The 24,960-nt window shown below is 45.1% G+C and overlaps 1 protein-coding gene across 5 annotated transcripts in view; it reads left to right on the top strand.

Annotated features, from left to right (window-relative positions):
* micu1 (mitochondrial calcium uptake 1) overlaps window positions 1-24,960 on the top strand; it is a 131,684-nt gene that overhangs the window by 34,639 nt on the left and 72,085 nt on the right. For all 5 annotated transcript variants that reach the window (XM_072491468.1, XM_072491465.1, XM_072491469.1 and 2 more), the window contains exon 3: window positions 11,955-12,116. In XM_072491468.1, the coding sequence (XP_072347569.1) occupies window positions 11,956-12,116 (161 nt within the window). In that variant the 5' untranslated portion in view covers window position 11,955. The remainder of the gene's footprint in view (window positions 1-11,954; window positions 12,117-24,960) is intronic.

Here is a 24,960-nt window from a genome sequence, read left to right as displayed (position 1 = left end):
AGGGGGCATAGGTTTAAGGTGAGAGGGGCAAGGTTTAGAGTAGATGTACGAGGCAAGTTTTTTACGCAAAGGGTAGTGGGTGCCTGGAACTCGCCACCGGAGGAGGTGGTGGAAGCAGGGACGATAGTGATGTTTAAGGGGCATCTTGACAAATACATCAATAGGATGGGAATAGAGGGATACGGACCCAGGAAGTGTAGAAGATTGTAGTTTAGTCGGGCAGCATGGTCGGCACGGGCTTAGAGGGCCGAAGGGCCTGTTCCTGTGCTGTACATTTCTTTGTTCTTTGTTCTTTGGACGTCGGGCTTCTGGACCTTTTATGTACATGGGGCTGGATATTAGGCAGACTAAGTTGAGAATAACCTTGATTCAACTGTCTTGTCTAGAGAATGTTAAAGAGATCCCGATAAATTGGGCCAGGTCCTCAAAAGAGGAAGATTGTATAACTAAGGAAGAAGCAGATCAGTTAAGCAGTTTCATTGTGCAATTAAACTGCTTAAACATGTAAGCTGGACCGGATGCGTGCTCTGGTATATACCATGCTGAAATATGCTACTGTTGGGAAAGTGCTTAAAAACAAATAAGACGTGGGAGAATGTATGCTCAGATTTCCAGACCTGGGTGACCCAGAAGGGATGAAATTAGTAATTTTTTGTGACTTCTCACATGCTAACCTCCCAGATGGTGATTCGAGTACAGTTGGGTTCATTATATTTTTAGTGGGAGAAAGCCACCAGTTATCTTGGCTGTTGCACAAAAAGAACGGCTTGCCCAAGGAAATTGTTGAATATCCTCGAAGAGGGATACCTTGTATCATAATGTATTGTGACGACACAAACGTTTTCATGTTATAATCCTATTGAAAAAGTTTTCTGCCCCTTTTTCTCAAGAAAACAGGAGTCTTTGGATTATGTCGAAGACTGATTGTAGAGTAAGATGTCGTGTATTTTCATTTTGTATGTTTCTTTGCATTTCAGTTTAAAGAAAATGGGGGAACCTTTTAACATTCAATAGGTTTCTGTTTAATGGATATTAGACGAAGGTAATAAGATGAACAGATATTGGGTGTTGGATTTGTTAATTAAATTCAATTGTAAATAAAGATGAATCAGCCAGCACTGGCTGTCTGGGGTGTTAGAGGGGAGAGGTTAGCTCTGCAGTGAGCAATGAACATTCTCTACCTAAGCATCCTAGTCACTTTACTTTTTCACAATAGCTCTCAAATTTATTTAATTCCCCTTTTCAAATAAATTGGAAACATCTCTTCACCACCCATCTAAATTTATTTTTTAAATTTAACATAGACATAGAACATAGAACGATTCAGCGCAGTACAGGCCCTTCGGCCCACGATGTTGCACCGAAACAAAAGCCATCTAACCTACACTATGCCATTATCATCCATATGCTTATCCAATAAACTTTTAAATGCCCTCAATGTTGGCGAGTTCACTACTGTTGCAGGTAGGGCATTCCACGGCCTCACCACTCTTTGCGTAAAGAACCTACCTCTGACCTCTGTCCTATATCTATTACCCCTCAGTTTAAAGCTATGTCCCCTCGTGCCAGCCATTTCCATCCGCGGGAGAAGGCTCTCACTGTCCACCCTATCTAACCCCCTGATCATTTTGTATACCTCTATTAAGTCTCCTCTTAACCTTCTTCTCTCCAACGAAAACAACCTCAAGTCTATCAGCCTTTCCTCATAAGATTTTCCCTCCATACCAGGCAACATCCTGGTAAATCTCCTCTGCACCCGCTCCAAAGCCTCGACGTCCTTCCTATAATGCGGTGACCAGAACTGTACGCAATACTCCAAATGCGGCCGTACCAGAGTTTTGTACAGCTGCAACATGACCTCCTGACTCCGGAACTCAATCCCTCTCCCAATAAAGGCCAACACTCCATAGGCCTTCTTCACAACCCTATCAACCTGGGTGGCAACTTTCAGGGATCGATGTACATGGATACCTAGATCCCTCTGCTCATCCACACTTCCAAGAACTTTACCATTAGCCAAATATTCCGCATTCCTGTTATTCCTTCCAAAGTGAATCACCTCACACTTCTCTACATTAAACTCCATTTGCCACCTCTCAGCCCAGCTCTGCAGCTTATCTATGTCCCTCTGTAACCTGCTACATCCTTCCTCACTGTCGACAACACCACCGACTTTAGTGTCATCTGCAAATTTACTCACCCACCCTTCTGCGCCTTCCTCTAGGTCATTGATAAAAATGACAAACAGCAACGACCCAGAACAGATCCTTGTGGTACGCCACTTGTAACTGAACTCCATTCTGAACATTTCCCATCAACCACCACCCTCTGTCTTCTTTCAACTAGCCAATTTCTGATCCATATCTCTAAATCACCCTCAATCCCCAGCCTCTGTATTTTCTGCAATAGCCTACCATGGGGAACCTTATCAAACGCTTTACTGAAATCCATATACACCACATCAACTGCTCTACCCTCGTCTACCTGTTCAGTCACCTTCTCAAAGAACTCGATAAGGTTTGTGAGGCATGACCTACCCTTTACAAAGCCATGCTGACTATCCCTGATCATATTATTCCTATCGAGATGATTATTAATCTTGTCTCTTATAATCCCCTCCAAGACTTTACCCACTACAGACGTGAGGCTCACCGGTCTATAGTTGCCGGGGTTGTCTCTGCTCCCCTTTTTGAACAACGGGACCACATTTGCTATCCTCCAGTCCTCTGGTACTATTCCTGTAGCCAATGATGACATAAAAATCAAAGCCAAAGGTCCAGCAATCTCTTCCCTGGCCTCCCAGCAAATCCTAGGATAAATCCCATCAGGCCCCGGGGACTTATCTATTTTCAGCCTGTCCAGAATTGCCAACACCTCTTCCCTATGTACCTCAATGCCATCTATTCTAATAGCCTGGGTCTCAGCATTCTCCTCCACAACATTCTCTTTTTCCTGAGTGAATACTGACGAAAAATATTCATTTAGTATCTCGCCTATCTCTTCAGACACCACACACAACTTCCCATCCCTGTCCTTGACTGGTCCTACTCTTACCCTAGTCATTCGCTTATTCCTGACATACCTATAGAAAGCTTTTGGGTTTTCCTTGATCCTACCTGCCAAATACTTCTCATGTCCCCTCCTTGCTCGTCTTAGCTCTCTCTTTAGATCCTTCCTCGCTACCTTGTAACTATCCATCGCCCCAACTGAAACTTCACACCTCATCTTCACATAGGCCTCCTTCTTCCTCTTAACAAGAGATTCCACTTCTTTGGTAAACCACGGTTCCCTCGCTCTAAGCCTTCCTCCCTGCCTGACCGGTACGTACTTATCAAGAACACGCAGTAGCTGATCCTTGAACAAGCTCCACTTATCCAGTGTGCCCAACACTTGCAGTCTACTTCTCCAACCTATCCCCCCCCCAAGTCACGTCTAATGGCATCATAATTGCCCTTCCCCCAGCTATAACTCTTGCCCTGCGGTGTATACTTATCCCTTTCCATCACTAGCGTAAACGTCACCGAATTGTGGTCACTGTCCCCCAAAGTGATCTCCTACCTCCAAATCCAACACCTGGCCAGGTTCATTACCCAAAACCAAATCCAACGTGGCCTCGCCTCTTGTTGGCCTGTCATTATATTGTGTCAGGAAACCCTCCTGCACACACTGTACAAAAAACGACCCATCTAATGTACTCGAACTATATCTTTTCCAGTCAATATTTGGAAAGTTAAAGTCTCCCATAATAACTACCCTGTTACTTTCGCTCTTATCCAGGATCATCCTCGCCATCCTTTCCTCTACATCCGTAGAACTATTTGGAGGCCTATAGAAAACTCCCAACAGGGTGACCTCTCCTTTCCTGTTTCTAACCTCAGCCCATACTACCTCGGAAGATGAGTCCCCATCTAGCATCCTCTCCGCCACCGTAATACTGCTCTTGACTAGCAGCGCCACACCTCCCCCTCTTTTGCCTCCTTCTCTGAGCTTACTAAAACACCTAAACCCCGGAACCTGCAACATCCATTCCTGTCCCTGCTCTATCCATGTCTCCGAAATGGCCACAACATCGAAGTCCCAGGTACCAACCCATGCTGCCAGTTCCCCTACCTTATTTTGTATATTTAGTGTACCCAATTCATTTTTTCCAATTAAGGGACAATTTAGCGTGGCCAATCCACCTAACCCGCACATCTTTGGGTTGTGGGGACGAAACCCACGCAGACGCGGGGAGAATGTGCAAACTCCACACGGACAGTGACCCAGTGCCGGGATTCGAACCTGGGACCTCAGCACCATGAGACAGCAGTGCTAACCACTGCGCCACTGTGCTGCCCTACCACCCATCTAAATTTTATGTCATAACACTCCCTAAGACTCTGCATGAAAGTGCTGCATGTAAGGATGTTTTGTGGACCCACTGGAAAGTCTCTCGGAACCCCAGTTTGAGAATGATTGCTGTAGTGTACATGAGCAATTTACATTTACTTAGTGCCTTCATGGGACGCCTGGTATGAAAACCGGGTTCAAGTCAAATATGACTCTTGAGGTTCTCAAAAAGAGTCATACTTTACTCGAACTCAGTTCCTCTCTCCACAGATGCTGCCAGACCTGCTGAGTATTTCCTGCACTTTGTTTTTATTTCAGATTTCCAACATCTGCAGTTTATTTTTATTTGGTGCTTCATGGTTGACTGTCTGGCATTTTCTTTATTTGCTCTTGGGGATAAAAACGTCACTGGCAAGGCCAGCATTTATTGCCCATCCCTAATTGTCTTTGAGAAGATGAGTTGTCTGCTTGAGCCACTGCAGTCTATGTGGTGTAGGTAGACGCATCATGCTGTTAGTGTGTAGAGAGGAGGGGTTGGGGCAGTGGGGGAGGTTGGGAGGCGTGGGGAGGGAATTCCAGGACTTTGACCCAGAAAAAAGTGAAGGAATGGCATTCTTGCTCCAAGGTGGCATGGTGTGCGACTTGGAGGGGAACTTGCAGCGATGGTATTATCTTGTACCTGCTACCTTGTTCTTCTCAGAGGCTGCAGGTTTGGAAACTGCTGTAGAATGAGGCTCTTGAAGGACTTCAGCAAGAATAAAAGCCAAGTTAAGGAAGGTTGCCAAATATTTGGTCAGAGAGATCGCTTGGAAGGAAGTCTTTGAAAGTGGTGTCAGGAAAATAAAGGTAGTTTTAAAGGATTTATATTTGCATTGATAAATATTAGAAATAAGATATAGTTTTCAGTGCGTCTGCTTTAATGTTTCTGTGGCTGGAAAGGAAAACCTATAGTTAGATTCATGCTGGAAAAGGTGTTGTATATGTGGGAGGTTGGTTTGAATTCCAATTGAGATTCTATTGTGCTTAGAGAGGGTTATGGTGTGCAGAGTAAATAAACCAACTGCTTATCAAGTGGGGCCTTGTAAGGAAGAGAAGCTTTTCAGTTTTAGAGTTGGAGATAGGTAGTGAGAGAGAAGGCAGCTCTCACAGCTCTGCTAGACGCAGTTTGTTTTAGAGAGCCAAAGAGGGAACATCTCTCTCAGCCTTGCTGGAAGAAAAACAATACTATGGAATAATGGTTAAGAAAACCTAAAGTCCATCTGGTTAAGGAAACTAGAGAACCCTTTTAGTTCCTTTGCCATTGCTGGCACCCTGCCCGTTTTCGAGCTTGACCGGTCCAAGCCGGGGTCAATAACTGTGTTGAAGTCCCCTCCCATGACCAACCTGTGCGAGGCCAGGTCCGGTATGTTCCCCAGCATCCTCTTTATAAACTCCACATCATCCCAATTTGGAGCATGCACATTTACTAATACCAATTTCCCACTGACCATAATGTACCGACCTCCCACATCCGAGACTATTCTACCCGCTTCAAACACCACCCACTTATTGATCAGGATCGCGACCCCTCTAGTCTTTGAGTCTAGTCCCGATTGAAAGACCTGACTGACCCAGCCTTTCCTCAATCTAATCTGGTCAGTTACTCTAAGGTGCGTCTCCTGCAACATTACCACGTCCGCCTTCAGTCCCCGAAGATGCGCGAACACACGTGCCCTCTTGACCGGCCCATTTAACCCTCGAACGTTCCAGGTGATCAGCCTAGTTGGGGGGGCTCATTGCCCTCTCCCCCCCTTCGCCGATCAGCCATCCCCTTTTTTGGGCCCGCCTCCAGCCCATGCTCCGCGCCTCCACCGGTCCGCCCCCAGGCAGCCTCCGCCCGCAACCTCCTCTCTGTCCCTTGGCCCAAGTCCCTCCCTCGTCAGCAGAACATTTAGCCCCCTCCCCCCCCCCCCCCAGTAACAACACTCTGTAACCCAACCCCTTTAATAAACGGAACATATGCACACCCCATATTGCGCTTCCGAGAGCTAGCCCGCCCAGCTAGCTTGGTGGCCCCCATCCCTGGCACAGGATAGTCTCCCACCTATTGTTCCCTCCCCCCCCCCCCCCCTACCTCCCCCCTCATACAAACAAAACTCCAACATCAAATAATCCCCACACAATTGCCCGACAGAAAAACACCCAAGATCTAAACAAGCACACCTCCATCCCCCAACAGTGCAAATGAAAACCTTAGCTCACTCAGCTCTACTGCTGGTCCCAAATCAATGCAAAAGGCATTACAAACAGCTTCCACAAAACAAAAAACAAGAAACTTTTTTTTTAAAGAACAGAAAAATAACAAAAACAAAACATGAACGTTGCAGCAAAGTTCAAAAGTTCTCAGTCCACCACCAGTAGTTTCCTTTTCGCAAAGTCCAGCGCATCCTCAGGCAACTCGAAGTAGAAGTGCTGTTCCTCGTGTGTGACCCAGAGACGGGCCGGATACAACAGTCCGAACTTCACTATTTTCTTAAAAAGGATCAACCTAATCTGGTGGAAGCCTACTCTTCTCCTGGACATCTCCACACTCAGGTCTTGGTAAACCCGCAGGATGCTATTGTACCACTTACAACTCCGTGCCTCTCGACCCACTGTAGAATGCGCTCCTTATCCAAGTACCTGTGGAATCTCACCACCATTGCCCTCGGGGGGGGGGTCTCCCATTCGCAGCTTCCAAGCGAGCGCTCTGTGAGTCCTGTCCACCTCCAAGGGTCGGGAGAATGTCCACTCCCCCAGCAGCTTCTCAAACATACCCGCTATGTATGCCCCAGCATCCGCTCCTTCGTACCCCTCCGGGAGCCCAACGATTCTTAGGTTCTGCCGGCGGGACCTGTTCTCTAGGTCCTCCATCTTCTCCAGGAGCCTTTTCTTCTGGTCTCTCAGCATCCCCACCTCCAACTCCACCGCAGTTTGATGCTCCTCCTGTTCAGCCAGTGCCTTCTCTACTTTCTGAATCGCCCAATCTTGGGCGTCCAATCTAAGCTCCAGCCGCTCAATTGACTCTTTTATCGGGTCCAAGCAGTCCCGTTTCTGCTTAGCAAAGCCTTCCTGGATAACTTGCATCAGCTGCTCCGTTGACCGCTGGGTCGACAAACCAGAGGTCCGGTCCTCCGCCATGCTGTCTCCTGCTGCAGCTTCAGCCCAAGCCTTCTCTGTCTTTCTGTTTCTGCCTTTACGAGCACTTCTAATCCTTCGCTCCATGCACCGATGTGGGAATTCAGTACACAATTGCCTCTGTGATCAGTTTTACAATTCAAGTCCGGTAGAAAATCGGGGCAAAAGGTCCAAAAGTCCGACCAGAGCGGGAGCCACCAAATGTGCGACTTACTCCTTCATAGCCGCCACCGGAAAACCGTGTATTGTGATTTTTAACTTGCACTCGGTCCTCTAAGTACCTTGACTTGCCTTGATTCATCCATTTCCAAAACGCCAGTGAGATTACCTGACAGTGAGTGCGAAATAACTTTGACCTTGTTTCACTTAAGTATCCTGCAGTCTTCCTCCAAAAACGTTTGCCAAGCCATTTTGAAATGAAGCATTGTTTTAATATAAGGACTTGCACTGCACATTATTGCAAAGGTTTAATTTGCTTTGTCCATTTGGAGACAAATGACAGTTTTCAGGTGACGTTAAACATTTTGAACTTTGCCTGTTTTATGATGTTGAATAAATCAAAATCTAACATCGTTGATTTTTTTCCCCAGTATTCTTGGCATCAATTTGCACACTTCTTCCCGTTTGTTTTCTGCAGCCTTGATTTGAGCATTTCCTTATGTCACCTCTGAACAGTTGTCAGAGATATGAAAGAAATGTGCTCCCAGATTCTCTTTCCACAGATTGTCTATTTGAACTGATGATGAAAACTGAGGCTGTGTATAGGACTCCAGAGAAGCACGCAATACTCGCGCATTTTTAAAACAAAATAAAGTTCAGCATCCCAGTATTAATCAAGATCTACGGATTCACAGAAAATAAAACAAATTAATGCAAAACGATTGCCAAAATATTAGAATTGCACATGTTTATAATGGAAGTTTACTGCCTTAGCCATAAAGATCAAAGGTCCTGGTAATACGCATGACTTAGATAATAACAAAACATTTTCAAGAAAGCTATATCCCAGATATTCAGAAACCCCACGTCACTATCACATTAGTTTGCAAACTTTTCAAATTTTATTTATTTTTGGTGTCAAAAGATGTTCAGGTTAGGCGGGGTTACAGGGATAGGGCGAGAGGAGTGGGTCTGGATAGTGGGCTCTATCGGAGGGTCGGTGCAGACCCATTGGGCCGAATGGCCTCCTTCTGCACTGCAGGGATTCTATGGATTCTTGACATTCTATTGTGCGACTCTGCACGCTATTAAGACATGGATTGTGTGTACCTTCTCGGGTGGAAAAGTTTCTTGATTAGACTCCATGCAGCAAAATCACACCAGAGACAAGCGTGTGGTAGTTTGCTACATTTCGCAGGCCGTGCAATTCTTCGCCAATAGTAAATTGAGAGGCACTAGGGGCCTGTGCAACGAGGTGAAAGATGACAGTGATGTGAGGAGATGAACTCTCACAAGAGAGAGAGAAGAAGGAGAGGAATCAGTAAGGGCATCCCTTGCATGCATCCAAGCTGCTCAGTATGCTGGTAAAGCTTCCCAGAAACAAATTATTTGGTTAAGGAGAAGTCCCATTTCCAAGGAAGGCAGAGAAAACTAAAATACCACAGGAACGAAAAGCAGAAGTGTGAGATTGATGGTGCATTGAAACATGTACTTCATCATCCAGGAAAACAATTAACTTAAAGTTCAAATCTACAATATCTGCTCTGCATCAGCAATGCCTGGACTATTCCTTTTTGCCACATGGGGCTGATGAACCCTGGAACTCTGCATCAAGAAATTCCAGCAAATTGAGTTCTACTTGCACTTTGCTACAATCCCAGCTGATGTTACTACTGAGCAGTCAGGTCCCGGAGTGTAACCCCGTCTTGATAGATCGTAACTTTTATTTTTTGTTTAGAGACATGGATGAACAGTCATAGGACTGCCAATTAACCTTTAACAAAATAATAAAACGTTGATTAAACAAGAAAAGATAAAACTAGGGAGGCACGGTGGTGCAGTGGTTAGCCCTGCTGCCACACGGCGCTGAGGACCCGGGTTCGATCCCGGCCCTGAGTCACTGTCCGTGTGGAGTTTGCGCATTCTCTCCGTGTCTGCGTGGGTCTCACCCCCACAACCCAAAGATGTCCAGGGAGGTGGATTGGCCACGCTAATTGCCACTTAATTGGAAAAAAATTAATTGGGTACTTTAAATGTTTTTTTTTTTTTTTCAAATAAAATTAGAGTACCCAATTATTTTTTTTTCCAATTTTAGGGGCAATTTAGCGTGGCCAATCCAACTAACCTGCACATCTTTGGGTTGTGGAGGTGAAACCCCGCAGACATGGGGAGAATGTGCAAACTCCACATGGACAGTGACCCAGGGCTGGGATGTGAACTCTAAATTTATTTTTTAAAAGATTAAACGATAATACACCAATCCTTTTTCCCAGCTCTACCGTTACAGGTGAATACAGATTTATAAGGACAACACAAGTTACAAAATATTATACTCTAATATTCTCAGTAAGTACATAGTCCATGTAAACCAAAAGGCGAAAGGTGGTCAATCACTCCACACTCTGAAACTAAGTGACAGATGCCACCCAAAGCAACTTCTGTGGATTTCCCATCAAATCCCCCCAGATGCTTGTCACACTGTGGGGCAGTTAATTTAATAAACTAATTATTAGTTTGGGTGTCTGGCATCTTGCCAGCTGACATCTCCAGGTCTGCACCTTGCACCTCTGTCTTCACTAAAAGCATGTCTCTGTCCCTTTCTTCAACTTCAATGAACAGTAGTTGCTCAGCTTCCTGTTCTTTGTCCCTTTGACATCAATCTTCTTGGGACTCCCCTTTTCATTCCTTGGATTCTAGAATTATCTGTTCTTTAGCAGCTGGGTATTTCTTTCTGCTCCTTAAACTATTGTACTGCCGGTGCTGGCAGTTTCTGTAAGAGCTGTTTTCTTCTCCAATACCTGATTCCAACTAAGCTCTAACTGCTTCTGCTTTTCAGTGCGGACCTCTGGTTGCTAAGCAACAGCTTAGATTTTATTTTAAAGCCTGCAATTGTTTTTCCATCATAAACCCTTAATTGCAATATAGGCAAAGTTTAAAGTGAAACTAAACCTATAAATGCAGGCACCTTTGTTTAACATGAAGCTAAACTGATGTTTTAACCCTTGGCACACAAATACAGAAACACAAATTAAACTTGAACCTTATTACTAATACCACATAATAGAAATATAAATCATTTAAACTATTTATATTTCCGAACAACTTCTTATTTGTTGGTTTTCTTTGCTTCAGTTTTGTGAATTTGGTGATTTGGGAAAAGGTTGTTGTATCATAGTTGGGCAAACATTTTCCAATTTCACAATTCCCTCAGCAAGCAATTAAATTCTGACTGTTTACTTAACAAACATTGTACACTACATTGCAAACTTTTTTCCTCATATAGAACGTTATTAGCTTGAGGAGTTGTGTTTACAAGTATTATGTGAATTAATCCATACAACTTCCACAGCATAAACAGAGCAATAGAAAGGCATCTGCCAAAGCATGTGCAATCAATTAATTTGTTTTTGATGCTCATTTAATCTTGGTCTGTAGACCCCCTCCTCCCCCTCCAGGCCCCCCCCCCCCCCCCCCCCCCCCCCCCCGCAGGATGAACGGCGAGGTCCTTCCGGGTAGGACCACACGTGAATGGCGCCGTCGGGTGTTGGACTATCTCGGCGGCCACTCGACCCATCGTGCGCGGAGAATCGCCGGGGGAGGGCCGCGTAGAGTGGTGTCGGAGCGGCGGAGAATCGACGTGGGGCGGGATTCTCTGATCCTAAGTATTGACGCCGTAGTAAACGCCGTTGCGTTTTACGACGCCATCAACAGGCCCCCAGGATCAGTGATCCTGCGCCTCACGGGGGCCAGCACTGCACTGGAGCGACTCGCGCAGCTCCAGCTGCCGATATCGGCGTCAAACGGGCGCTGTGGGTCTGCGCATGTCGCTACTGCCGGCGCGAACTTGCCTTATTTGTTTTGGTTAGTGTTTTCATTGAAGTAGGAATGTTGGCCACTTTTGCTTCATGTTAAACAAAGGTGCCTGCATGTATATAGGTTTAGTTTCACTTTAAACTTTGCCTATATTGCAATTACGATTTACGATGGAAAAGTAATTACAGGCTTTTTTAAAAAAACTAAGCTGTTGACCTTCTCACTCCTCAACTAATGTGAACCATACGAATAGATATATGTAGCCTCTGGTTAGTGTCTCGTTTCAAATATGCTACCTCCAACAATGCTTCACTTCCTCCAAGCCGTACTGAAACTTCAGCTATTATGTGTAGAAATTCTGTAATGGGGTTTGAACCCTTAATCGTCTGATTCGTGGTAAGAATACAAACAGTAGAAAGCATGTACATGGGCAGCCTTGGCAAAGGCTAAATGTACAGCGTTGGACATTAATGCTGTTCCTTTGGTTCCATTTACAGGATGTTTCACTTCAGAATGCTGCCTGCCATGGCAGTTCTCGGCAACTTCTCCCGGCAGTACTACAGGGCAACAGCCAATGACAGGCATCGGCGCAAATTGATGATGATGACATTTGCTGGAGTCACAGCTGTTTCAGCTACAACAGGTTTATTATGGAACAGGTAGGCGTCCCCCGCATTATTTGTGATCCTATAGTGTTCTCTCGACTAATATTTCATATCGTTATTTCCCCAATTTCGTTGGAAACTTTGAGAGGATGGCAAAACTAAGTAATCCTTAGAACGATGAGGTGGCAAATTGCAGTGTCAATTGGCACCAGTCTAAAGCCATCTGGAGCCCAGGTTGAATGATGTCAATAGAGGGCCAAGAAGTAGTCACTCTGTTTCACACGGCACAATTATCTGAAGTGGGACTTTGCTGAAAATGTTCTGCCCACCAAATAATTGGCTAATTTGGTCATAAATACTGTTTCAATCTTATTTCTTTTTTAAACTATTGCTCTCTGCTAATTTGTACAGTGAGTGCACTTGATGTTTTTTGGCTGGTAATTGTTGACATTCACAGTTATTGTGTTAGGGATGAAGAGAGTCAGGTTGTGATTATGCTAATGTTTTTTACTCACTCCCCGTTACCAATAAATTCAACGTTGGTTCAGATCACATTTTTGTTTTACGGGTCCTCATCTATCAATGCTTTTTATGGCCTTGTTTTATCCTCATTTAAATAAACTTAAAAAGAGGCTTTTAAGTAATTGGAAATATTTAGCCAGGCCTGTGGAACTGCAAAAACATCACCGACAGTTAAACTTGCTTGTTATTGTTGTGCAAATATGGAATGTCCTAGCAATAAATTATAGTTTGTGGTAATCAACTTAGCTCAAGACCCAGTACTACTAGACATATCCTTAAGGATGGAGCAAAGAGCTTTACAATCAAGAGATTACCTTTGAAGACCAGTCACCGTAGTTATGTAAATAAATGCAGTGTTGAATTTAAGCAGACCCTATATACAACAAATAAGCTGAATGATCGGTTTAACTTACATTGAAGGTGGTCTTTCATAGCTGACTTTTGGACAAGACATGGAGAGACCTCCCAAGGAGGGCACAGAAAGAAGCCATTTAGCCCATTGAGTCCATGCCATCCCTTTGCAGAGTAATGCAGTCAGTCATATTTCCCCCACTCTGACCCTGTACCCTGCTTTTGAAATCATCGATCGTCTCCAGTTCCACCACCCTCATGGGCAGCAAGATCTAGGTCATTACCACACGCTACGTAAATAAGTTTCCCTCACATACCCTGCTCTTCCAGTTGTGATAAGTTCACCGAAACAACCAGCCAGGACCCCAGATGCAGCACTCCATTAGCATTCCTTTACTTGGGATGTCATTATGTCAGCCCCTTAACAGACAGAAATCTAATTAGCTTGTACGCTCCCTTTGTGAGCTCTACTTTGGAAGTCTAAGCTTAATTATGGCAGTGTCACAGAAACATGAGGGACCTCTGCTTCTGTCTCAGTTTTTTGTTTTGTAATTTGCCTAATGTGATTTTTGTTTCTTGGAATCATGAAATCACTGAAGTGCAGAAGGAGGCCATTCGGCCCATCGAGTCTGTACCAACCCTTAAAGAGCAACCTACCTATGCCCTGCACCCTATATCTGTAGCCCATTAACCCCACCTAAGCTTCTGGACACTAAGGGGCAATTTAGCATGGCCAATCCACCTAACCTGCACATCTTTGGACTGTGGGAGGAAACCGGAGCACCCGGAGGAAACCCACGCAGACACAGGGAGAACATGCAGACTCCGCACAGACAGTGACCCAGAGGGGAATCGAACCTGGGACCCTGGCACAGTGCTAACTACTGTGCCACCATGCCGCCTATTGTGGAATTATTCATAATATAGTTGGTAAGGACTTCTTGAATGTCAAGTTTTTCATATTTGGCTCGCGGAAAATGCATTAATCAATTTTTAATTTAGAATACCCCATTGTTTTTTTCCAATTAAGGGACAATTTAGCGTGGCCAATCCACCTGACCTGCACATCTTTGGGTTGTGGGGGTGAAACCCACGCAGACACTGGGAGAATGCGCAAACTCCACACGGACAGTGACCCGGGGCCGAGATCGAACCCGGGCCCTCAGCGCCGTGAGGCAGAAGTGCTAACCACTATTCCACCGTGCTTTCCTGAAACTGCTTTAATCATAGACTCTACAGTGCAGAAGGAGGTCATTCGGCCCATCGAGTCTGCACCGGCCCTTGGAAAGAGCACCCCACTTAAGCCCACACCTCCACCCTATCCCTGTAACCCAGTAACCCCACTTAACCTTTTTGGACACCAGGGCAATTTATCATGGCCAATCCACCTAACCTGCACATCTTTGGACAGTGGGAGGAAACCGGAGCACCCGGAGGAAACCCACGAAGACACGAGGAGAACGAGCAGACTCCTCTTGACTTAACCCGGTATCCTGTTGAATAAAAAGAATACGGTTTAAGAATTTATAAGCACACATTTTCAGTGGAGGCCAAAGTTTAACAGGCTTTTTATAGATGTGTATTTAAATCTAAATCACAGGAGACCCCCAAATGAGTGAAGCAATTGTTCCATCTATAACTGTGACTTTTGTTTTGCCATCTTGCATTGAATACCAGTGGAATCATTTGATGCACCACAGTGTAACTCACTTGCTCGCAATTTCTGGACTGTTACTACATAGGAGGGCTGAAATTGTTGCAGTCTCCAGAACTATCAATTGCATAAATTTCCAATTTCAGTACTCCCCATCTTGCATTCATCTGATATTCATTTCTATTTGAGACAGGTCAAGGTACTAAAGAGAATAAAGCACTGTGTAAAATCCCTTAATAGCCATGCATTGACTATATATTTATGTCTAATCAATTATAATTCTTTCCCCACTGTCTGAAAAAAAGTGCAGCCCCTACAGGTCATGCACTTGTGTTTTCACATTCCAGTTCTCACAGGATTGATTGATTGATTGATTTATTGTCACATGTACCGAAGTACAGTGAAAAGTATTTTCCTGCTGTCAAGGGAACGTACACAGTACGTACACAGTAGAGAAAAAGAATAATTGACAGAGTACATTGACAAATAGTACATCGGCAAATAGTGATTGGTTACAGTGCGAAACAAGGGCCAAACAAAGCAAATACGTGAGCAAGAGCAGCATAGGGTGTTATATATAGAACATAGAACATAGAACAATACAGCGCAGTACAGGCCCTTCGGCCCACGATGTTGCACCGAAACAAAAGCCATCTAACCTACACTATGCCATTATCATCCATATGTTTATCCAATAAACTTTTAAATGCCCTCAATGTTGGCGAGTTCACTACTGTAGCAGGTAGGGCATTCCACGGCCTCACTACTCTTTGCGTAAAGAACCTACCTCTGACCTCTGTCCTATATCTATTACCCCTCAGTTTAAAGTTATGTCCCCTCGTGCCAGCCATATCCATCCGCGGGAGAAGGCTCTCACTGTCCACCCTATCCAACCCCCTGATCATTTTGTATGCCTCTATTAAGTCTCCTCTTAACCTTCTTCTCTCCAACGAAAACACCCTCAAGTCCATCAGCCTTTCCTCATAAGATTTTCCCTCCATACCAGGCAACATCCTGGTAAATCTCCTCTGCACCCGCTCCAAAGCCTCCACGTCCTTCCTATAATGCGGTGACCAGAACTGTACGCAATACTCCAAATGCGGTCGGACCAGAGTTCTGTACAGCTGCAACATGACCTCCCGACTCCGGAACTCAATCCCTCTACCAATAAAGGCCAACACTCCATAGGCCTTCTTCACAACCCTATCAACCTGGGTGGCAACTTTCAGGGATCTATGTACATGGACACCTAGATCCCTCTGCTCATCCACACTTTCAAGAACTTTACCATTAGCCAAATATTCCGCATTCCTGTTATTCCTTCCAAAGTGAATCACCTCACACTTCTCTACATTAAACTCCATTTGCCACCTCTCAGCCCAGCTCTGCAGCTTATCTATATCCCTCTGTAACCTGCTACATCCTTCCACACTATCGACAACACCACCGACTTTAGTATCGTCTGCAAATTTACTCACCCACCCTTCTGCGCCTTCCTCTAGGTCATTGATAAAAATGACAAACAGCAACGGCCCCAGAACAGATCCTTGTGGTACTCCACTTGTGACTGTACTCCATTCTGAACATTTCCCATCAACCACCACCCTCTGTCTTCTTTCAGCTAGCCAATTTCTGATCCACATCTCTAAATCACCCTCAATCCCCAGCCTCCGTATTTTTTGCAATAGCCTACCGTGGGGAACCTTATCAAACGCTTTGCTGAAATCCATATACACCACATCAACTGCTCTACCCTCGTCTACCTGTTCAGTCACCTTCTCAAAGAACTCAATAAGGTTTGTGAGGCATGACCTACCCTTCACAAAGCCATGCTGACTATCCCTGATCATATTATTCCTATCTAGATGATTATAAATCTTGTCCCTTATAATCCCCTCCAAGACTTTACCCACTACAGACGTGAGGCTCACCGGTCTATAGTTGCCGGGTTGTCTCTGCTCCCCTTTTTGAACAAAGGGACCACATTTGCTGTCCTCCAGTCCTCTGGCACTATTCCTGTAGCCAATGATGACATAAAAATCAAAGCCAAAGGTCCAGCAATCTCTTCCCTGGCCTCCCATAGAATCCTAGGACAAATCCCATCAGGTCCCGGGGACTTATCTATTTTCAGCCTGTCCAGAATTGCCAACACCTCTTCCCTACGTACCTCAATGCCATCTATTCTATTAGCCTGGGGCTCAGCATTCTCCTCCGCAACATTATCTTTTTCCTGAGTGAATACTGACGAAAAATATTCATTTAGTATCTCGCCTATCTCTTCAGACTCCACACACAATTTCCCATCCCTGTCCTTGACTGGTCCTACTCTTTCCCTAGTCATTCGCTTATTCCTGACATACCTATAGAAAGCTTTTGTGTTTTCCTTGATCCTTCCTGCCAAATACTTCTCATGTCCCCTCCTTGCTCGTCTTAGCTCTCTCTTTAGATCCTTCCTCGCTACCTTGTAACTATCCATCGCCCCAACCGAAACTTCACACTTCATCTTCACATAGGCCTTCTTCTTCCTCTTAACAAGAGATTCCACTTCCTTGGTAAACCACGGTTCCCTCGCTCGACGCCTTCCTCCCTGTCTGACCGGTACATACTTATCAAGAACACGCAGTAGCTGATCCTTGAACAAGCCCCACTTATCCAGTGTGCCCAACACTTGCAGCCTACTTCTCCACCTTATCCCCCCCAAGTCACGTCTAATGGCATCATAATTGCCCTTCTCCCAGCTATAACTCTTGCCCTGCGGTGTATACTTATCCCTTTCCATCATTAACGTAAACGTCACCGAATTGTGGTCACTGTCCCCAAAGTGCTCTCCTACCTCCAAATCCAACACCTGGCCTGGTTCATTACCCAAAACCAAATCCAACGTGGCCTCGCCTCTTGTTGGCCTGTCAACATATTGTTTCAGGAAACCCTCCTGCACACACTGTACAAAAAACGACCCATCTATTGTACTCGAACTATATATTTTCCAGTCAATATTTGGAAAGTTAAAGTCTCCCATAATAACTACCCTGTTACTTTCGCTCATATCCAAAATCATCTTCGCCATCCTTTCCTCTACATCCCTAGAACTATTAGGAGGCCTATAAAAAACTCCCAACAGGGTGACCTCTCCTTTCCTGTTTCTAACTTCAGCCAATACTACCTCGGAAGAAGAGTCCCCATCTAGCATCCTCTCCGCCACCGTAATACTGCTCTTGACTAGCAGCGCCACACCTCCCCCTCTTTTGCCTCCTTCTCTGAGCTTACTAAAACACCTAAACCCCGGAACCTGCAACATCCATTCCTGTCCCTGCTCTATCCATGTCTCCGAAATGGCCACAACATCGAAGTCCTAGGTACCAACCCACGCTGCCAGTTCCCCTACCTTGTTTCGTATACTCCTGGCATTGAAGTAGACACACTTCAAACCACCTACCTGAACGCTGGCCCCCTCCTGCGATGTCAAATCTGTGCTCCTGACCTCTATACTCTCATTCTCCCTTACCCTAAAACTACAATCCAGGTTCCCATGCCCCTGCTGCATTAGTTTAAACCCCCCCAAAGAGCACTAACAAATCTCCCCCCCAGGATATTTGTGCCCCTCAGGTTCAGATGTAGACCATCCTGTCTGTAGAGGTCCCACCTTCCCCAGAAAGAGCCCCAGTTATCCAAAAATCTGAATCCCTCCCGCCTGCACCATCCCTGTAGCCACGTGTTTAAATGCTCTCTCTCCCTATTCCTCATCTCACTATCACGTGGCACGGGCAACAATCCAGAGATAACAACTCTGTTTGTTCTAGTTCTGAGCTTCCATCCTAGCTCCCTGAAAGCCTGCCTGACATCCTTGTCCCCTTTCCTACCTATGTCGTTGGTGCCAATGTGGACCACGACTTGGGGCTGCTCCCCCTCCCCCCTAAGGACCCGGAAAACACGATCCGAGACATCACGTACCCTTGCACCTGGGAGGCAACATACCAAACGTGAGTCTCTCACGCTCCCACAAAATCTCCTATCTGTGCCCCTGACTATAGAGTCCCCAATTACTAATGCTCTGCTCCTCTCCCCCCTTCCCTTCTGAGCAACAGGGACAGACTCCGTGCCAGAGGCCCGTACCCCATGGCTTACCCCTGGTAAGTCGTCCCCCCCACAAGTATCCAAAGCGGTATACTTGTTTCTCAGGGGAACGACCGCAGGGGATCCCTGCACTGACTGTTTTTTCCCAGTCCCTCTTACAGTTACCCACCTATCTCCAATCTTTGGTGTAACTAATTCCCTGAAGCTGCTATCTATGACCCCTTCTGCCTCCCGAATGATCCAAAGTTCTTCCAACTCCAGCTCCAGTTCCCTAACTCGGTCTTGGAGGAGCTGGAGATGGCAGCACTTCCTGCAGGTAAAATCAGCAGGGACACTAACTGCATCCCTCACCTCAAACATCCTGCAGGAGGAACATTGCACTCCCTTCCCTGCCATTCCTCTAACTTTCTACCAAGATCTGGCTAACAACTAAATTAAATTTTTATAAAAAATAATAATAATATAATAAAATATGGTACTTACCTCAGACCAATGGGTTTTATTATTAGGTTAGAGGAGGAGGGTGGGTGGGAGACACTACACGTGTAGTGTCTCGGGTTTCCTCTCCACCAGAATTTATTGGTGAGGGTCTTCCCAGACGTCCGCGGGTCGACTTCCTGATCCCGCCTAAAAAACTAATTTTAAAAAAAAAAAGAAAAATTCTCAGCTCCTGCTGAAATTGACTAACCAGCCAGCTCCACTCCCGCCAAAATCGACTGGCCTGCCCCTGCAAAGAGAAGTGCTTTTAAAGGTTGACTTACCTCCCAGCAACCTCCTTCCGCAATGCTCCCGCTGAAACTGACTCACCAGCTGCTCTCACGCCGCCGAAATCGACTGGCCTGCCCCTGCAAAGAGAAGTGCTTTTAAAGGTTGACTTACCTCCCAGCAACCTCCTTCCGCAATGCTCCCGCTGAAACTGACTCACCAGCTGCTCTCACGCCGCCGAAATCGACTGGCCTGCCCCTGCAAAGAGAAGTGCTTTTAAAGGTTGACTTACCTCCCAGCAACCTCCTTCCGCAATGCTCCCGCTGAAACTGACTCACCAGCTGCTCTCACGCCGCCGAAATCGACTCGAAATGAAGTGGAAAGAGTTTTAGTAAGTCGGAACAGTGACAAGAGATAAAAGAAAAGGGCCTGAGTGAGAGAGCTCGCAGAGTGTTGCCATGCTCTTTGACGAGTTTGAGTTATGGTTTTAGTCACTTTGTCCAGTTCATTGCATCTGGGGTGATTTGCACCACACTGAGTTGGAACTGCATTTATCGACCAGGAATGGCACAACTAATGTCAGGGCAAATTTTTAACTTCTCAACCAAGGTTGTCATCATTTTAAAGCAGTTTTATTTGTTGGTGCATTTGGGCAACCGAAGCATTTATTCCAGTAATTCTCAAAAAGCTTTTCGACAGCTGGGCTGAGTTTGTCAGGCAAAAATTGATCCCCTCTTGCCCTTCTGACAAAAAATGCTGAGAGTTAGTTGAGAAAATGTCTGACGCTGTGTCTGTTTGGGTGTGCACGTCAGTGTCCCTCTCTGTCACATTCCCTCTTGTGCTGCATCTCTCTGCAGTGGATTGGGTTAGCCCAACATGTTTTCGGAGGTCTTTTACAGTCAGCAGACCGAAGACACAGCTTATATTTTTTAAAAATAAATTTAGAGTACCCAATTCATTTTTTCCAATTAAGGGGCAATTTAGCGTGGCTAATCCACCTAGCCTGCACATCTTTGGGTTGTGGGGGCGAAACCCACGCAGACAAGGGGAGAATATGCAAACTCCAAACGGACAGTGACCCAGAGCCGGGATCGAGCCTGGGACCTCGGCGCCGTGAGGCAGCAGTGCTAACCACTGCGCCACCGAGCTGACCGAGACTCAGTTTATTAATCTGTGTCTGTCGTGAGTCCAGAGGCAAAAGGCCTGCATCATAATCCACTGCATCACCAGGCTTTAAAGAAGCTGTATTGAAAGCTACAGATGCTGTGCTGAAAAAGACTTTGATGTAATTTCCTTTATGAAGATCATTAATATCTGGGATATTGACATATGTGTTCTGCAATGCGTTTGGTTGATGGTGAGTGAATTGGGATTTGCGCTATTGCCCATTGAGTGGAACTTCATTATCAATTTCAGCTGTATAGGATTCGATCACTGCAGTGTGACAGAGGCAGGCGCTGATTGCTTTTGAAGCAACTTTGGTGAGATTATATGTAACATCATTCCATTTTGTAATAACTATCCACAGTAAACTGCAATGAAAGCATATTGATTTGCTCAATCAGGATTAGAATTCAGATTCTGTTCCAAGTACTTTGAAATTTCAAGAGATTTCCATGACGTCTGTTTAACATTTCACAACTTATGTGGGTTTGGAACACTAGGTTAAATTACCAGTGCCAACACAAATATTTTTAATATTTCAATGAATTATCACTTCATTTCTTCAAAAGCTGCTTCATCAACCTTGTTGAAGGTTAGCAGTTTTTGTGACGGGAACAGTTTCACTGTGTATAATCTGTGTCTATATGAATAATCATATTCCAAAGATTCTGCTCTTAGTAGTTCTATTTAATCAGTGGTTTTCAGATTTATGTCTGTGGGGCTACTTGAATCTACCTATTGGCAAATTATCAAGAGACCCTGTCACGGTAGCACAATGGTTAGAACACTGTTTCTTCACAGCACCAGGGTCCCAGTTTGGATTCCCGGCTTGGGTCACTATCTGTGTGGAGTCTGCACATTCTCCCTGTGTCTGCGTGGGTTTCCTCCGGGTGCTCCGGTTTCCTCCCACAAGTCCCTAAAGACGTGCTTGTTAGGTGATTTGGACATTCTGAATTCTCCCTCCGTGTACCCGAACAGGCGCCGGAGTGTGGCGACTAGGGGCTTTTCGCAGTAACTTCTTTGCAATGTTAATGTAAGCCTATTTGTGACAATAATAAAGATTATTATTAACTTCAGAAAATGAACACTGTATTTTGGAAGAGAGGCGATGCTTTTGTTTTGTATTCATTTTCTGGACCTGGGTATCATTGGCAAAGCTGGCATTTATTGTTAATCTCTATTGCCTTTGGGCTGTCTCCTGGAACCCTTGTGATGGCAGTACCCCTGTGCTGTTGGATGGGGAGCTTCCGGATTTTGACTTCATGACGGAAAAGGCACAGCAATGTATACCCGAGTGGGGATGTGGACTGGGAAGTAATGTTCCCGTGTCCTTCTAGGTGATGGAGGTCATGAGCTTGGGAGGTGCTGTTCTGCTTATAGAGCAGTAAAAATATCATGCTAGTAAATAAGCTTTGTTAAAAACTATTTATTCTCGGGACATGAGCATTGCTGGTAAGGCTACCATTTATAGCCCAAACCTAGTTGCCCTGAGATGGTTTCATGTAACATAAGTGGCTTGCTAGGCTGTATCAGATGGCAGTTCAGATTTGATTGGTATGGGTGTGGGACTCGAATCACATTTAGTCCAGATCTGGCAAGAATTTGTTTCCTCGTGGACATCAGTGAGCAGTTAGGGTTTTACAACAATCTGAAAAGTTTGTGACCGCTTTTACCGACTGCAATTTTTTTAATTTCCAGATTTGTAAAAATTAATTTAAAGTCCTCAAATTGCTGCGGTACCATTTGGACTCTCATTCCCTTGATTATCTGTTCAGTCTTTTGGCTTGCTAGTCAAATTGCACTGCCATTTACGTGATCCAGTTCGGAAAGCAGTAAGTTTGATCCTGTGACGTTGGTAGCTCAGACATTAGCAGATTCCGTGACATTGAAGCAAAGTGGAGGGAACAAGTGAGAAATGTGGTCTGCCAGAGTGCAACGATGTACAGATCAAGAAAATATTGAAATGTCATTGATTTTTTTTTACTTCGAAAATAAATTTAGAGTCCCCAATTTTGTTTTCCCCAATTAAGGAGCAATTTAGCCTGGCCAATCCACCTAACCTGCACATCTTTTCGGGTTGTGGGGGTGAGACCCACGCAGACACGGGGAGAATGTTCAAACTCCACACAGACAGGGACCCAGGGCCGTATCGATCCCGGGTCCTCGGCGCCGTGAGGCAACAGAGCTAACCACTGCCCCGCCGTGCCACCCAGATTTTCGTTTTAAGCATCTTAACTTCATATTTGTCTGACAACATATTGACTGGTGACAAGAAACACAAAACAATTAGGCCCTCAACAACTTCCTCTGGTTGTTCAATTGCCCATAAATGCACCAATGTGTTGAAGCTTGCTGTATAGCGGCCAAGCCCTGGAGTGGGGCTTGAACTTGAGATATTTTGTTATAGGGACGCCAATTTAGCTAAGCTGGCACTTGAGCAATGTTTTGATACACCACGTGAGACTGATGACACTGGCAAACCCACTCCATGTTGAAGTTGAAGTTGACCCACGTCTTGTTGAAGTTATACAAGACACTGTTAAGACCACACATGGAATACTGTGTTCAGTTCTGGTCACCCTATTATAGGAAGGATATTGTTAAACTAGAAAGAGTGCAGAAGAGATTTACAACGATGCTACCAGGACTTGATGGTCTGACTTTTCAGGAGAGGCTGGATAGGCTGGAACTATTTTCCCTGGAGCGTAGGAGGCTTAGGGGTGATCTTATAGAGGTCTATAAAATAATGAGGGGCATAGATAAGGTAGATAGTCAACATCTTTTCCCAAAGGCCGGGGAATCTAGAAATAGAGGACATAGGTTTAAGGTGAGATGGAAGAGATACAAAAGAGACCAGAGGTGAAATTTCTACACAGAGGGTGGTGAGCATCTGGAACGAACTGTCAAAGGCAGTGGTAGAGGCGGGTACAATTTTGTCCTTTAAAAAGCAGCTAGACAGTTACATGGGCAGGGTGGGTATAGAGGGATATGGGCCAAATGCAGGCAAGTGGGACTAGCTTAGTGATAGAAACTGGGCGGCATGGACAAGCTGGGCCGAAGGGCCTGTTTCCATGCTGTAAATAGCTATGACTCTTTGTGGAAAAAATGATTTTGACCATTGTGTGGGTTGAGTGTACGCTTGAAAGAGGCTCACATTGCTCTAGAGGGCAAAGCTTTGGAACCAGCTGTTCAGATGTTCCTCCAGCTTGAATCAAAACTAATTCTGAGTCGTGGTTTGTACGTTAAACACAAACATCCTTTGCTTTCCAATAATTCAGATCATATCAAGGTTGAATGTTTTGAGATCTTTACGCAACCTGGACGCTTCAAACTGTCTTTGGAGAAATTTAACAGCTCCCTCCTCGCCAGCAAACTGTTTTCTGCAAGATGCTAAAGTAATAATCACCAAGCAAATGGCATTTTAAAAAATAAATCTGTAGCTAAGAGCTGGAGGTTCTATAAACTCACCAAGCTGTTGTGTAATTCACAGTCAAACATTTACAACCTAACTTTTCACATACCCCTGTTTGAATTATTATAAACTTTATTGTCACAAGTAGGCTCACATTAACACTGCAATGAAGTTACTGTGAAAATCCCCTAGTCGCCACATTCCGGTGCCTATTTGGGTACACGGAGGGAGAATTCAGAATGTCCAAATTACCTCTTTTAGGACTTGTGGGAGGAAACCGGAGCACCCGGAGGATACCCACGCAGACACGGGGAGAATGTGCAGACTCCGCACAGACAGTGACCCAAGCCGGGGATCAAACCTGGGACCTGGCGCTGTGAAGCAACAGTGCTAACCACTGCACTACCGTGCCACCCAGTTTGTGTTTTTCTATGCTATGTGCATCAAATAATTCATGTCTCTGAGATCTGCTTGAATTTCCCATTTCCTCTTTATGTCCAGTCAGCAATCATACCCGCTTAGACACTGAATGCTAATTTTTCCTGTTCACGATATTCCTCGTGTAACGCCCAGTCCCCAACTTCTTTTGGGTGACGTACATATGTCAGAAAGGGTAAAGAATTGCACAGTAGGGTAATGAGTAAACATATTCAGATGTTAGCTGATTTGTTTTAACTGGAAGACTAGCTTCTGTTAATGCAGCAGGACAGAGGGTTTTGCATCACTGTGTTGAGAACCAGTGCCACACGCAGCAACTGCACTCTCAAAATGTCAGTTTACGAACAACTGGAAAGCGATTAATTAGCAAAACCCAAATAAATGAGGACACAGCTGTCAGCATATTTCCATCTCTGCCTCCCACCCTGCATTTGGGGTGCTATGTCATAGCAGATGAGTGCATTAATGACTGCATGGAAAGATAGAACAATAGAACATTACAGCGCAGTACAGGCCCTTCGGCCCTCGATGTTGCGCCGACCTGTGAAACCACTCTAAAGCCCATCTACACTATTCCC

The sequence above is a fragment of the Scyliorhinus torazame genome, chromosome 28 (genome assembly GCF_047496885.1).
Source record: "Scyliorhinus torazame isolate Kashiwa2021f chromosome 28, sScyTor2.1, whole genome shotgun sequence".
In the NCBI taxonomy this organism is placed as follows: domain Eukaryota; kingdom Metazoa; phylum Chordata; class Chondrichthyes; order Carcharhiniformes; family Scyliorhinidae; genus Scyliorhinus; species Scyliorhinus torazame.
The sequence above is the reverse complement of the archived record's forward strand: the minus strand, read 5'-3'. Positions and strand labels throughout refer to the sequence as shown.